The 15,840-nt window shown below is 35.4% G+C and overlaps 1 protein-coding gene across 2 annotated transcripts in view; it reads right to left on the bottom strand.

The window, feature by feature from the left end:
- Positions 1 to 6,707: 6,707 nt before the first annotated feature.
- LOC134746581 (transcription factor hamlet-like) overlaps positions 6,708 to 15,840 on the bottom strand; it is a 112,709-nt gene continuing 103,576 nt past the window's right edge. For both annotated transcript variants that reach the window (XM_063681001.1, XM_063681000.1), the window contains one exon: positions 6,708 to 9,443. In XM_063681001.1, coding sequence (XP_063537071.1) covers positions 8,650 to 9,423 — 774 coding nt within the window. In that variant the 5' untranslated portion in view covers positions 9,424 to 9,443 and the 3' untranslated portion in view covers positions 6,708 to 8,649. The remainder of the gene's footprint in view (positions 9,444 to 15,840) is intronic.

Below are 15,840 nucleotides of genomic sequence, written 5' to 3'. Positions count from 1 at the left end.
AACCCCTAAGTAACATACAAAAAACACAATGAAAAACAAAAAAGAAAAAAACAAAGAAAAAATCTTTATAGGGTTGAATCTCCTAAACCGTGCGACGGAGCGCAAAAATAATCAAATTTTCGTTCCATTTTAAGAAACCCTTAATTAATATAGGTATAAAAAAACACAAAAAATCTTTATAAGGCTGAATCTCCTAAACCGTGCGCCGTAGCGCAAAATAATAACATTTTCGTCCGCCTGCAGTGGACCCTTAATAAACATTTTAAAAAAACAAAGAAAAAAAAACAGAAAAAATATTTACAGGGCTGTATCTCCTAAACCGTTCGTTATAGCGCAAAAATAATCAAATTTTCGTTCCCTTATCAGAAGCCCCTAAGTAACATACAAAAAACACAACGAAAACATAAAAGAAAAAACAAAGAAAACAATCTTTTTATAGGGCTGTATCTCCTAAACCGTGCGTCGGAGCGCAAAAAAAGTAAAATGTTCGTTCCCCTCTAAGAAACCCTTTTTTAATATGAGAAAAAACAAAAAAAAACGAAAGAAATATTTACACGGCTGTAGATCCTAAACCGTGCGTCGTAGCGCAAAAATAATCAAAATTTCATTCCACTTTAAGAAACCCTTAATTTATATTTTAAAAAAATCTTTACAGTACATATGGTGCTACTTTCTCGCACTAGTGCGTCAAATAGCACTTTTCGTGCATATGTCGAAAGTTTAAAGGGCCATATGTACTGTAAAACGTTGTACGATACACGTGCGAATAGGTAATTCGCAACTCGTGTCGATTTAAAACACTCCCTGCGGTCGTGTTTTAATTTATCGCCACTCGTTTCAAATTTCCTCTTTTCCGCCCTTGTATCGTAAATAACTATTATAAGGCTGTATCTCCTAAACCGTGCATCGTAGCGCAAAATAATAAAATTTTCGTTCCATTGCAGTGGACTCTTAGTTAACATAAAAAAAAAGAAAAAAAACAGAAAAATATCTTTACAGGGCTGTATCTCCTAAACCGTGCGTTGTAGCGCAAAAATAATCTAATTTTCATTCCCGTTTGAGAAACCCGTAAGTAACATTCAAAAAATACAATGAAAAACAAAAAAGAAATGTTTGTATCTTTTAAATATTAAATATTAATTTTTAAATATTATTAAAGTGGAACGAAAATGTAATTATTTTTGCTCTTCGTTCCGACGCACGGTTTAGGAGATGCAACAACCCTATAATTTCTTTTTAGTTTTTCATTGTGTGTTTTGTATGTTACTTAGGGGCTTTTCAAAGGGGGACGAAAATTAGATTATTTTTGCGCTACAACGCACGGTTTAGGAGATACAACCCTATAAAGATTTTTTTTAATTTTTTGTTTTCTTCTTTGTTGTTCGATTATGTTTTTTGAATGTTACTTACGGGTTTCTCAAAGGGGAACGAAAATTTGATTAGTTTTGCGCTACAACGCACGGTTTACGAGATACAGCCCTGTAATAGTACATTTCGATGCTAGTGCGGAAAGTATGTCATTACCTCACGAGTACCGAGATATCTTGATATCGGGGCGAGTGAAGAATGACATTTCCGCACGTGTATCGAACGACGTTTTTTAATACAGTTGCGAAAAAATAAGAAAAACAACAAGTAAGGAATTCGAAACTTATATTATTAATTCTGTGACATTATTGACATTGACATTATGAAGAGGTGTTTTTTTAACTTTTATTCGACTAGAATGGATTTTGTTATTATTATTGAACCCACTTCATACAACATTGTAGACATTGTATTGTTTTACAAATATAAAACATTGTACTATTATTACCTAAATATCGTTATTAACGATTATTTGAATATCGTATATTTATAAAAACAATATCGAATGTTGCCTTTGGAAACTTAAAACATTCTTGCAGTAAGAAAAAACGCCTCTTCTTTGACAGGCGTTCCGTTCCATTCAGACAACTTATTAAGAACGGTTTTTCAACGTTAAAAAATAAACGTGTTATAATACTTATAATGATGAAGAGGTAAGTAATAAAATATGAAATATGCATATTTTTCGTATTCTTACATTAACAGTAGATTTTTTTGTTAATTACGACGTTTAAAGGAAACTATATTAACACTCATCAATAAGTAGTCGTGAATTGGAACAAGTATAAATTTAAAAAAATTGGAAAAGTAAAAAGCACTAGTTCGCGAAACGTCGTAATCAACATAAAAACCTACTGTAAGTAAGAATACGAAAAATATACATATTTCATATTTTATTACTTACCTCTTCATCATTATAATACGTCTATTTTTTTATATATTGAATATTGAAAAACCGTTCTTAATAAGTTGTCTGAATAGAACGGAACGCCTGTCAAAGGAGAGGCGTTTTTTATTTCTGCTTTAAATTTCCAAGGGCAACATTCGATATTGTTTTTATAAATGTACGATACACAAATAATCGCAATTAACGATATTTGGGTAATAATAGTACAATGTTTTATATGTACAATTGTCTTATAGAACATGCATTAAAAAAAATCTTTCATTGAAGTGGGTTCAATAATAATAACACCCAGCTAAAAAAACACCTCTTCATAATGTCAATGTCAATGATGTCACAGAATTAATAATATAAAAGTTTAGAATTCCTTACTTGTTGTTTTTCTTATTTTTTCGCAACTGTATTAAAAAAACGTCGTTCGATACACGTGCGGAAATGTCATTCTTCACTCGCCCCGATTCTTATCTCGGTACTCGTGAAGTAATGACATACTTTTCGCACTAGCATCGAAATGTACTATTCTGTTTTTTTTTTGTTTTTTTTTTAATGTTAACTAAGGGTCCACTGCAATGGAACGAAAATTTTATTATTTTGCGCTACGATGCACGGTTTAGGACATACAGCCTTATAAAGATTTTTTGTGTTTTTTTTTAAATATATCAATTAAGGGTTTCTTAGTGGAACGAAAATTTGATTATTTTTGCGCTCCGTCGCATGGTTTAGGAGATACAACCATATAAAGATTTTTTCTTTGTTTTTCTTTTTAGTTTTCATTGTGTTTTCTGTATGTTACTTAGGGGTTTCTAAAAGGGGAACGCAAATTAGATTATTTTTGCGCTACAACGCACGGTTTAGGAGATACAGCCCTCTAAAAAAAATTTCTGTTTTTTTTTTCTTTTCTTTTTAAATGTTAATTAAGTTTAACGAAAATTTTATATTTTACGCTACGACCCACGGTTCAGGAGATACAGCCTTATAAAGATTTTTTTGTTTTTTTTGTTTGTTTTTTTTTTTGTAAATATTAATTAAGGGTTTCTTAAAGTGGAACGAGCATTTGATTGTTTTTGCGCTACGACGCTCGGCTTAGGAGATACAGCCGTGTAAAGTTCTTTTTTTTTCTTATTGTGTTTCATTGTGTTTTTTGTATATTAAAAGTGTTTTTAAAGGGGAACGAAAATTTTATTATTTTTGCGCTACGACGGACGGGTTAGGAGATACAGCCCTATATTTCTTTTTTTGTATATAATATAATATAAAATTCCATAACCAAACTTCAAATTTATATATAAGTAGATATATTTAATATAAAAATTTCAAAATCCAACATAATTTAATAATAGCGTCGTAGCGTAAAATAATAAAATTTTCGTTCAACTTAATTAACATTTAAAAAGAAAAGAAAAAAAAAAAGATTTTTTTTTTTAGAGGGCTGTATCTCCTAAACCGTGCGTTGTAGTGCAAAAATAGTCTAATTTTCGTTCCCCTTTGAGAAACTGCTAAGTAACATACAGAAAACACAATGAAAAACTAAAAATAAAAACAAAGAAAAAATCTTTATAGGGTTGTATCTCCTAAACCGTGCGACGGAGCGCAAAAATAATCAAATTTTCGTTCCACTAAGAAACCCTTAATTAATATATTTAAAAAAAACCACCAAAAATCTTTATAATTCTGTATCTCCTAAACCGTGTGCTGTAGCGCAAAATAATAAACATTTTCGTTCGCCTGCAGTGGACCCTTAATAAATATAAAATAAAAAAAAATAGAAAAAAAACAGAAAAAAATATTTACAGGGCTGTATCTCCTAAACCGTGCGTTGTAGCGCAAAAATAATCAAATTTTCGTTCCCTTAACAGAAGCCCTTACATACAAAAAACACAATAAATAACATACATCATAAATATACACCATCGTCATAGTTACAATCACATTGTACAGTCAGCTGCAGAGAAAAGATACCACCCCTGTAAAGAAGTTTGTATGCAACGGTGCTAAGCAAATAGTATTGCTGACTGTACATCCTACCTAGTCTTTAATTTACTCGTCTTTAATTTACTGTACTACAAAAATAACTGTAATGCATACAATTACTTTAGTAGACAAACTTAATTTTGCGTACGAGTAAGTGCCATACGTTACTTTTTAGATCTTCTGGCAAGGTCAAAGACCCGACCAAATGTTCAAGCTTATTTTTTTGTGACTATTTAGATACTTAACTTCAACCTGTAAAAATTATAGATTGCCTCACGAACATTTTTGGAGCCTTAAAAAAATCTTAAAAAATATAAGGGTTGATTTAGCCCCGCTACCCTGCAGCCAGACCTCCAGTGCTGAGTTAGGGTATGATAGGAGAAGTATCAGGCAAATTTTCAGCTTGCCTCAAGGACCTACTCCAAAATGTCTACCAGCTCTCGGACCACTAAGTAACTACAAATAATCAGTCCACATGACAAATATTTTGTACTCATTTTGAAGTCATAATTACATTAATTTCACGTAATATCGGCATCTAATTTATGTGCACGGTAAACAAACTAATGAATGACAAGAAAAGACAAGCAGCGCTTACGAAGTTGAGCGGGGGGTGGGGCGACCGGGCGAGGTACCTATAGGTATAGATAGATACGAATGCTACGATAGGCTCCCGCGTGCCGCGCCGGCACCTTGACAGACCAGCGCGGCGTATGTATGAATTTCGCGCCTTTTTAAATAGATTTGGCTATAACAATGGAAGCTACACACAGAAATTTCTTACTTTTCATAATATGGTTGCATATATTATTTTATAGTATGAAACTTATCTTTATAGACTTTAATTCAATATTGGACCTTACAGGACAAAAAACGCATATTTAAGTTTAAGCAGCAATCATATTTTTCTAATTTTTCGGCTTTGTCTATTAACTTAAGAATTTAGAGATATTATTGTGGATTTTTAAAACTTTAATTCAATATCGACAAAATAATAAGCTAATTTTAGTTTGACAAAGAAGCACGTTAATTTTTTTTCTAAAAATGTAACAGTTTAAAGCGTCATACATAATTTAAACGATGAAGCTTAAACTTTGCACTTTAATTCAATATTCAAAAAGCATCAATCAAAATATATAAATACCTAATTTATACCTAACGCTCGTTCTAACTTTTCGTCTTAAATTACAAATATGCTTAAAAACATGTCCCCTGCCATATAAGCATCACTTTTCCTTCTTTAGAATTATCATAACTTTAAGGTCAAAAATATGGTCCCACTATCGGTCTATAGAGCCAATTACAGGGTATGCAAAAGACACAGACATACTCACATATGAGTACGGTACAGTCCAAAAATATAACCCTATTCTTGTTCCTAAGCCTTAGATATTGAAAAGATTATCGAACTTGTCTGTTCACTGCTAATAGTATTTGTGGTGTAGATAGAATCGGTGTAACTAAGTGTAAATAAATTCAATCCCTTGTCGCGTCTCTCGTTATTGGCACCGCTCCTCCAGTGATTCAATTCTAGAAACCCGTGTTCACAATTTGATACATTCCCTGGCTCTAAACTAGATCCCTTCTCGCCTCGATATATTCAGCTCCACCGTAAATTAAAACAGCTACGTATCTTATTTCATCGCAAGAAAACGTACCGACGAAAAGGCAATTATGATGTCCTTGAATTTAGTTTCTACCTTTCTAATTGCAAAGTTACTACTATCAGTAATCAAACTAGATCTGAGTGTAGATTAGATTCTACGCAAATTAAAGTTATTGTTACCTATATGTTAACTTTATTTGATCATTTCAAGCTGTAAAACTTGTAGGCTTAAAAGTTGAAATTGGCGCCATTTAGAGCCTAAATAAAGGTGGTCTATTCATCCAATTAGATCAATAAATTCAATGGTTTGCCAACATGGCGGTCTCGAGGGTTCTCGGGCGGTGCCGTTTGTCGCAAATTAATGGCAATAAAGCATAATCATATCGTAAACGCGCTCGTGAGCTGCGCAAGCGGTGCGCCCGGAGGCGCCCTTCGATTCCAAGATGGCGCTTGTTGATTTGAAAATTAGTAGGTTTTTGGATAATGCGCATTTCTCTGATTTTAGAATTACAGATATAAAAGAACCAAGCATTTACTTTTTGCGATAAAAAAATAAGGGCTTTCTTGATTGCATGGCATGTATTTGTATCCTCAAACTTTAGGTACAGTCAAGGGCATAAATATATATACATTCCCAGTTTCAAAAATATATGTACGCTCTTACACCTTAGACAATAAAGTCGTGTTCACATATTTTTGAGCCAATAGTTTGGATCGATATTTTTGCCTTCGACTGTACACACTGAGTTCTTTTTAACTGACTTCTGTTGTTCTCTTGTGCTGCTGTTAATTTTTTTATGATATACATCTGTGTGCATGCGGGAATTGCAGGAGTATTTGGGTAATAAAAGTAACAAATTATTTTTATAACTATTTATTTCATTTTGACAAGGTAATCGGTGACCTTTGAACGACTAATAGGTAGGTATCAAAAGTACAAAATGACATCAACATATCTCTATCTCTTAGCACATCCTAGTGATAAGTTAAATATAATATTTCAGAATGTAAAACATTTGGTACGAGTATACTAGCGGATTACGCGGTACGACAAATTGTGATACGTTGTACAAAGTAAAAAGGTAACCTCCTCAGTCGGATAAATAATCATGGGATTCTGTCAAACACAACGTTATTTTCAATTAAAAACTGACAGGATTGACCTTATACATATATAGTCCTACATGATGAGAAAACAGAGCCCTAAAAGCTCAATGCTTTAGTAATCCATATCTCTGAATTTAAAAGGACGTAAAAAAATTTTTTGTGAATAGAAGAATGACGAGGTAAATAAATGTCACGACTGGATGTCCGGTGATGAAATCGGAAAGGTGAATTAAGTTGTACAATTACCGTGTACCTACACTCTTCTAAATAAAGGCTTACTGTCGTATTATTTGAACAATTATGTACACAATATCAATATCAGTTTTTATTGAGTGATATATAGTTACGTTCGAGAGTATCCCAACTTCTTTAAAAGGGAAAGGATAAGTAGCATTATAAACATCTCAATGATAACAAATGACAAATGCATATAAATAACATTTTATTTAGTCGTTCAGTGAGATTGACAAGGCAGTACAGGCATATCTAGCCGACTTTATACTCGTAACAATAATAGAGATCTATCTATACCTACTTAAAGGAACGTTTAGATTAGTTCTTTGAGAAACTGCGTCCATAAAGTTTTATGGTGTGTGAGAAAACATAATTATCTTGTCCCAATTTTAGCTCAAAAGATAACAATTAAATCACAGATTTATAATCTTAATCTTAATTTGGAGAGAATACCTAAATAATTTTCTTCGAATTCTGTATAATCTCTTTTTGATATATTCTTAATATACAATCTCAAATATGCTTATAATTCGCGTAATAGTGAAACTTAACAAAGGGTTCGGTGGACCCTGGATTAAATAATTTACGCAACCGCAGTAGTAAGTATATAAAATTGCCAGGTATTAGATAATTTTTAATAACTTTTCTAACATTTTATAAAAATATTTATATCTTTAATAAACAACAAGTTATAATTTTATTGGTAACCGGCGTTTCCTCTCAGACTAATAATACTAATTACCTTATAACGACTAAAGCAAAATGTACAAAAAATACTAACAGGATTCTTACATACATTCAGACAATAACTATATATATATCTATACATTGTTATTAAAATATAGCGAACACTCTGGAGCCTTAAAATAATTAGGCAGAATACCTATTTAATGTCTTTCACGACAAGAGCAATTATTAATACGTACGTACATCTAGTGCGGGTTTGTAATACCTATAACTCTACCGGTAAGTTGATTCGGTAAGGACACTAAATTACTTTCAACGAGAGCTCCACACTATTTACAACACTACCTACACGACGCGATATCACTTCGGAGTATAATCTAACCCTACCTAGAGGCCAGCTTGCTTCCCAGAAACCAGGTTACAACTTACTGCGCTGTTCGGAATTACGTCAATAAAATAGGTAACAATCATGTGAAAATTTATGAGAATAACTCGAAGCAAAGCGCTGAAAATTATTGTATGCTTTAGCTTACTGTCTTAATAAAATTAGTCAGATGTCTTAGAGAGATGTTTAAAACATTTCATGTTTGAGAGCATCTATTTGCTTTGTCGTAATATTATATTTTTACAATCCTTCAAGTCTAGCTTGAAGACACTGGAAGCTTGATTGAGATACAACACACATACCAACAAAAGTTCAGTAAAGTCTACACAAGAGTCATTTGGATGTTTAGACCAGATTATAGTAAAGGTGGATGATATTGGTCCACTATCAGGTGTGGTCGGCGGCGTTGGCAGCTGCGGCGACGCGACGCGCCGGGGCCACTCGTCCCATAAATGACCTGATCTCCTCAAAGTACGTCTCGTCTGGTGATCTCCGACGGTTATCGTCGCCATTTTCCGCTTCGTGCTTTTTAAGATGCCTGTCGAGATTAGTTTGCTGTCCAAAGCAGCGGTCGCAGTGACGACATCTAAACGGCCGTTCCTTATTATGGATATTTCTTACGTGCCGTTGTAGGTTGGACGATATTGAGAACGAGCGTTCACAGTATTTACAGCGGTAAGGCTGCTCCCCGGTATGCGTTCTTAGGTGCCGAGTTAGATTAGCGCTGCGCGGAAAGGCCTTTCCGCAGTACGAGCACGTGTAGCGATCCCGTGCTCTCGGCGCACCGGGGCTGGGGGGTACTGGTGGTGCACGAGGAGCGCCCGGGGCGAGCAGGGTCGCCGCTGCAGCCGGCAAGAATGGGTAGCGGCCGAATGGTGCCGGCAGCGCCAGAGGCAACCGTCGGCAGAACTGGAGCAGGGCCGGATGGGCCGGGTGAGCTGGGTGCGTAGGGTGCGGCGGCGGCGAGGGCGTGATGAGGTTGCAGTTCTCATCTTCGATACGCTGCGGGCGCTTGTGGGTGACCCTGAGGTCGAGTGGCTCGTCAGCGCGCGGCGAGCCGAGAGGGCTGGAGACATGATCGTGCGGCGAGGTGGGTGGAGAGGCGAGGCGGCGCGGCGCCGCGTGCTTTTCGCGCATGGCGGCCGCTGCGCACGCGCTCATCGGGCTCGTGCGCCACCGACCTGAAACAACATAACATTCAGCGTTAGTCTATTAACAAGTAGACAAAGATAAGAACTTGTTAAGAATATGTATTATTAGCGTCAAAAGTTGTGTCGGTGAATGTTCGAGACACATTAGCATCCTAAAATATTGGTGAGTTCGCAACTGAAGGCGGGGGTGGCCTGATGGATGTCGACTCCTACGCTCACCTTCGATGCACACCCACTCTCTTGCGACATCAAAATTGGAGCATTTGCTACCGAAACAGCGATGCTTTTAAGCTAATTATACTCGCCTTATTAATAGATATTGGGGTACCGTACCGTCATCAGTTCTCACTCTGTGAAAAGAAATATATTTATGGGCGTAACTTGTAGTTTTACTATCGTATGCGGAGTGAAATCTGGACAAAATTCAATGTCGTATTAAAGAAAAACTACATGGTTATTTTTCATACATTTTCATGCATTTTAATAATGTATTTAACAACGTTAAATGCAAGATAAAGTTTACTCAAATGCCAGATTTTTAAAGGAAGTTGTGGTACTTTAAAGCCATCGGTGTCGAATACACAAAAAAAAATCTTTATTTCAGAACATTCAAAATTCCATACAATATTGTTAGTACCATCGTTACATCGTTAATCTATGTGTTAGTAAATACATTAAAAATAAAAACAAAATTTTCAACAATGAAATCACAATCCAATAATGTAAATGTTGTAAATGTGTGTGTGTTGTTGTTGTTGTGTGTAAATGTTGGCATATTTTTTAGTAACAATTTTATCTTCCTTAGGAAAACTTTTTTTAGGAAACTTCGTATGACCATTATTGATGTTCTCAAAATAATAGTTAGCTTGCCATACATTTCTATTTTAAGTGACGTTTTTTTTAATCTTATTTATTTTATAAGCCATACAGCGACATGATTAGTCCCCCATAAATCCCATTAAGCAAAAACAGCTGTTTTTGTACATTTTTGTCGGTATGTCGTACCCACACTTTCAAAGTTATTTTTTTTATTATCGGAGAAGGTGACCTTAATTTTTCTTGAATGTTTGCCGATGTCCATATCTTCAAGATATTTTTTAACAGTTTTACTGCCACAGTTGAATAATCTCATGACCTCTGTAAGATTTTGTGACTCAGGGGGCCGTCATTTTCTCCAATTTCAGAACCCGAATTTCTATTGGTATTTTATTTTAAAGAAAAAGGATGCAAAAATATTATAAACATACTTTCAGCTCTAACCCGCTTCCACTAAATGTTTCACTATCTTCGCTTTCGGCCATAGGGTAATAGTACTGGAGAAATTACAAACAGTTTCGCGATGGTGTTTTTCTTTATTGACCACAATTTCAAGATAAAGAATCCAATGCCCATGAAACTTACCGGATTAATTCACAGATATATAGACTTTAAATTGGCAGTTAGATATCAGTTTAAGTTTATTGTTTACTTTTTACATGTTTAAAACCTTGTCCAGATTCACTCCGTATACGTTATAACTTAAAACGCGTGCGTAACTTGTAACGTAGTACCAGTCACCGTAAATATAAATTGCCTTTCAGCGTCAAATATTTGACGTTATAAGTTATAACGTATGCGGAGTGAAATCTGGACAAGGTTTTAAACACGTAAAAAGAAACAATAAACTTAAATTGATATCTAACTGCCAATTTAAAGTCTGATATTATAAGGCAACAGTTGATTTATTTTGTACCTATATCAGCTTTGCACATAGGTACTATGGGAGACAAGATCCAAAAAACTTTATTTTATGTTTCAGGGTGGATATTAAATATCGAAGGAATCACTGAAAGGCAATTTATATTTACAGTGACTTGTATTTGGGTTAATTTGATGGACTGCAGTGTTGAGTATGCAATTTCTGACATTTGTCAGAGAAGCAGTAAATTATAAATTAAGACGCTAATTTCGGCCTCTTACTTCTACGGCCCACATATTATCAACGATAATTTTATAACAAAAGTAATATCTACCGATCGTGGTGCAATAAATCGAACGACTTCATTTAAGTGATGGATCGGCGCACGCGTCTCCCACGTACCGTCACGAGCATTGTGTCCCTCTGTCATGATCTATTCTACCGATAATTTCACCCTAGGTAGGTACATGGATAAACAAGCATTACGTATTCAATACAACCTAATTACGCATGATAGATGGACGGGAAAGTGTAATGGAAACGGATGACCGTGACGTTTGACAACGATAAGATATCACGATCTCGAATAACAGCGCTTTACACACAGCTTTGCTCAAGTTTCATTCAGTGTTGAAATGCGATTCGACAAGCAACCGGCAAGGTACGATTAAATCCTTAGCTTCCTGTCAGTTTATCACAGTCACTAAATAAGTGCCTAGAAAAGCGAGTAAGGAACTGATTAACTCATAAATAATAGGGAGAATGATTTACAAGGCCATTGAGAGTCTGACCTGTAATTTGACTATTAGAGCATTACCTAAAACTGACGTCGGTGTTTAAGTATATACCTATACATAGAGCCAATAATGCTGGGGGAGGCCTATGTCTAGCAGTGGACGTCTTTCGGCTGATATGATGATGAGAGCCAATAATACCAAGTTTGTTCCGATAGGCATTTGCATCGGATGAAACGAAGAAAGCCTAATAAATAAATAAATAAATTTTATAGGACATTCTTACACAGATTTACTAAGTCCCACGGTAAGCCCAAGGAGGCTTGTGTTATGGGTACTCAGACAACGATATATATAATATATAAATACTTAAATACATAGAAAACACTCATGACTCAGGAACAAATATCTGTGCTCTTCACACAAATAAATCCCCTTACCGGGATTCGAACCCAGGACCATCGGCTTCACAGGCAGGATCACTACCCACTAGGCCATACCGGTCGTCAAATCACACAATCGTCGTCGTCTGTGTGGTCGTCTAATACATTGTTTTATAATTTTATGTACCTTCTTGTTTTTTCGATATCTCGTGTATTGTGTTAAAAACTGTAGTAACGTAGTAGATAACCTGCCTTTGATAGAGATACTACAAGTTCACTCTCGTTTTATTAAATTAGTGATTCAGAGATAGCATCTTAAGTCATATAAATTGTTAGGGCTTGTCGTGTAACGTCTTAAACGACTGATTTAAAGACAGGATCTTCTGAGTGCTGATACAAATTTGTTCGCTCACGCCTACAACTCGGCAGGCGGCTAATTTGCGCCAAAAGCAGCCGACATAAATCCTTTGAACAAGGGCCGGCTTCGACGTCCGGACCCTTATTTGGAGGGACTCGTGAGCCTCGCGCTGCATGTTTATGATTTGTTACCGGAGACCCTAGCCCGTGAGGTGGACACTTGTGAATGGTGCATTTTCTGATCATGTACTCAAATGAGCTACTCGTATCCGTAAACGGGCAACATTTCTGGACCCGCCAGATAATTCAGTCGCGACTATCATGAAAATTGTTAATATAACATATTTTGTGTGATATGCTGCATTTTACTTCAAACCTGTTGCACTGACGTAACATAAGGCTTGTGTATTTCATTATACCTACCTACAATTGGACGAGCGAAATTGATAAGATAGTCTAATATCTGTGCATTTGCTGTCCCTCAATTACATAACATAGGTACCATGTTTTCAGCAGTATCTTCATTAGTAGGTAAGTAAGTACTAGGTGTACCGTGCACACCTTTTTTTCAAGTAGGCAAGATAGTAAGTAAGGTTTATATTTCCTTCGTTGGCAATATTGAAAGATATGATACAGTAACATGTATCGTGATATATGACGATCAGGAACTGTGTATGGAATGTAATTGGAAAAAATACTCTTATTCTACCTGTACCGCAGATGCCGGTTTGATCACTCTTAGATCCATTTCTCTGATTTAATTCGACATTTTCATATTAATGACTGGCTTCCTGTCCATGATAGTACACTTAGCACCTCGTTATATAAATGACCGCTGGCTTAATGTGACTTGGGCATTGAACAGTTGAGTAATTGGTTGCTTTAAACTCACAGAAGCCGAATTTATACATTTATTTGTGATCATTAAGCTCGCGTTATAATTAGCTACAATTTATAGTGCGATTGTACTGTGATACTCATATTATATAATATATAAATATTTTAGTCTTAGTTATTACGTTAACTTATTTTTTGGTCGTCGTTGACAGATGGAACAAGCACTGGTCCTCTCTGCATTTAAGTTTAGCATCTAAGATAGTAATTAAATATAGACAACATTGGTCTAAAAACTATAAAATAAATGCATGTTTATTTCAGTTTTTATTTTCATTCTAAGTAGTTTAGTCGAATCGACCGTCAGGAACTTGCTTAATAAATGAGTATATTTTATTTTATCACGAAGGCCCTAAGTGTACCTGCAAAGATAGATATAACTCCGTAATAGATGGATACAGTCTAAGAAAGAAACGTGCCTCGAAAATCAAGAAAATCTTATTCTCGTTCAGAGGGCGCTACTAGCTTTGGCCTACAGTCGTATAGATGGCGTTGACGGTTTCGTTTGTTATTTAACAATTTTAACGCATATCAGTGAAAGAACATGGGTCAAAATCATAAAAATAATTAATGCAAATTAAAAAAAAATCATTTATCCATATTTAAATACATTTTATCGTATTTTTATAAATCTTCATTTTTAGTTTTAAAGTGTGTCGACAGATGGCAGTGAATTTACTGGGGTTACAAAATTTACTATGACAGTACCGCTCTAGTATAAGTTACTCTATGGTACCTGTATGGTGTCTACCAATCGTCCTTTGTGCCTCGGGTCGCAAAGGGTACCTATATTGTAAACCGATCACCTAAAATGGGGAATAAAAATGCGGTAGTGCAATATTTCTTATATAGCTATACACAAAACATAAATCCTTCCAGAACTACTTACACACTTATCTAGCAAAGGTTAATGTGTCGGAACGAAGCTAATATAAGCGGCTGCTGTGTTGTGTATATTTACAAATGTGGCCAGCGATTAGGACACATTAGTGCGCATCACGACCACGATCCACTAATTACTTGTAATTAACGATCTTCGGGAGCGTGACGCGGGAGGCGGGGCCGGTATATGTTAATACTCGACGACCAATGAGCGCCATGACCCGCCTAGTGATATATTAGCATTTGAATCGCTTATCGACTGACTCACTTTCACAACCTTACAACGACCTTTCCGTAGATTTCAAAAGTAAACCGTAATCCAAAGGTATTATAGTACCGTTTGCAATTGTGTAATCGATTGAGATATGAGCTTGTTAAGGTAATGATCGGTTCTTGGACGATAGAAACTGTGGACTCGTCTCGCTGGTTCGTTATGTAAATATTTCAATAAATTATAGTGTTTTGCGTTAACGTTGGTATGTAAATTCAGGTGTTAGGTATTTCAGGCGTGTTAGATGACGATGGAGCTTGTACGAGGATTTTCTGTAGGAGATACCTAATAATTACTATTACTACGGGCGTTTATAATTATGATGCAGTTTAAATGTAGGTAACTAACTGTCATAGTAGCTGACAAATTTTGTATTTGGTAGGCTACTACCCTACCCGGGTGTCATGTAGGTACTAACTACATTCTACATATACTAACATCTTCTGTAATGACTTGTAATGTGAAATAAATGAAATGAAATACTTTGTCTACTTGTATTTCAAAAATTGCTGTAAATAATAAAATTACCTAAGCGAGATAAATCTTGGTTTCCTCATATACATTTGCTAGACACAGATCTGCGTAGTAAAACACAGTACAAAGATCCATGTTTCAAAATGGAAGGAATTCAGTGCTTTAAATGTACTAAAGATAAATAGCTTCATTTATCTACCAACACTTAAGTACCTATCGAAGAGTAATTCCATGTCCAAATCGACAGTTGCAACTCAGAACCTATTGGTTGTATGCGCTTGTTAGAGATACTGGATAAAGGACCTCATGGTACTGAGATAAAGATTAGTTCGTAATCGCCGTTTTATAAAGAGAGCATTAAGCCATCGTTATAGTGGGGTTATTGGTTTTAGTCTATTGAAGCTTGATATAACATCTCACAGTAATATGTAGATGAGGGTGTGAAGTGCCAGACTCTCTTTGTGTAGAAAGGCACTGAATATTATTAATAGACACTTAAAAATCACACAAACCCGCCATGAAATCTGCTTGACTCTTAAGTGCTACCGCTTAAAACAGGTATTCCCATTTTCGATAGTGATAGGTGTAAAAAGTAGCACGTTAGGTAATTGGAAATAAATTAAATTACCAATTTTGACGGTAATGCCATAAGATCGATTAGTCTGAATGTTGTTGGTAACATTGTGGATCTGATTCCAGCCAAGTAATTACAAACTACGGGTCTACCAACTACCTAACTCGGGCGGTTGATAAT

Source organism: Cydia strobilella, chromosome 13, assembly GCF_947568885.1.
Source record: "Cydia strobilella chromosome 13, ilCydStro3.1, whole genome shotgun sequence".
Classification (NCBI taxonomy): Eukaryota; Metazoa; Arthropoda; class Insecta; order Lepidoptera; family Tortricidae; genus Cydia; species Cydia strobilella.
This window is presented reverse-complemented; position numbering and strand designations above follow the sequence as displayed.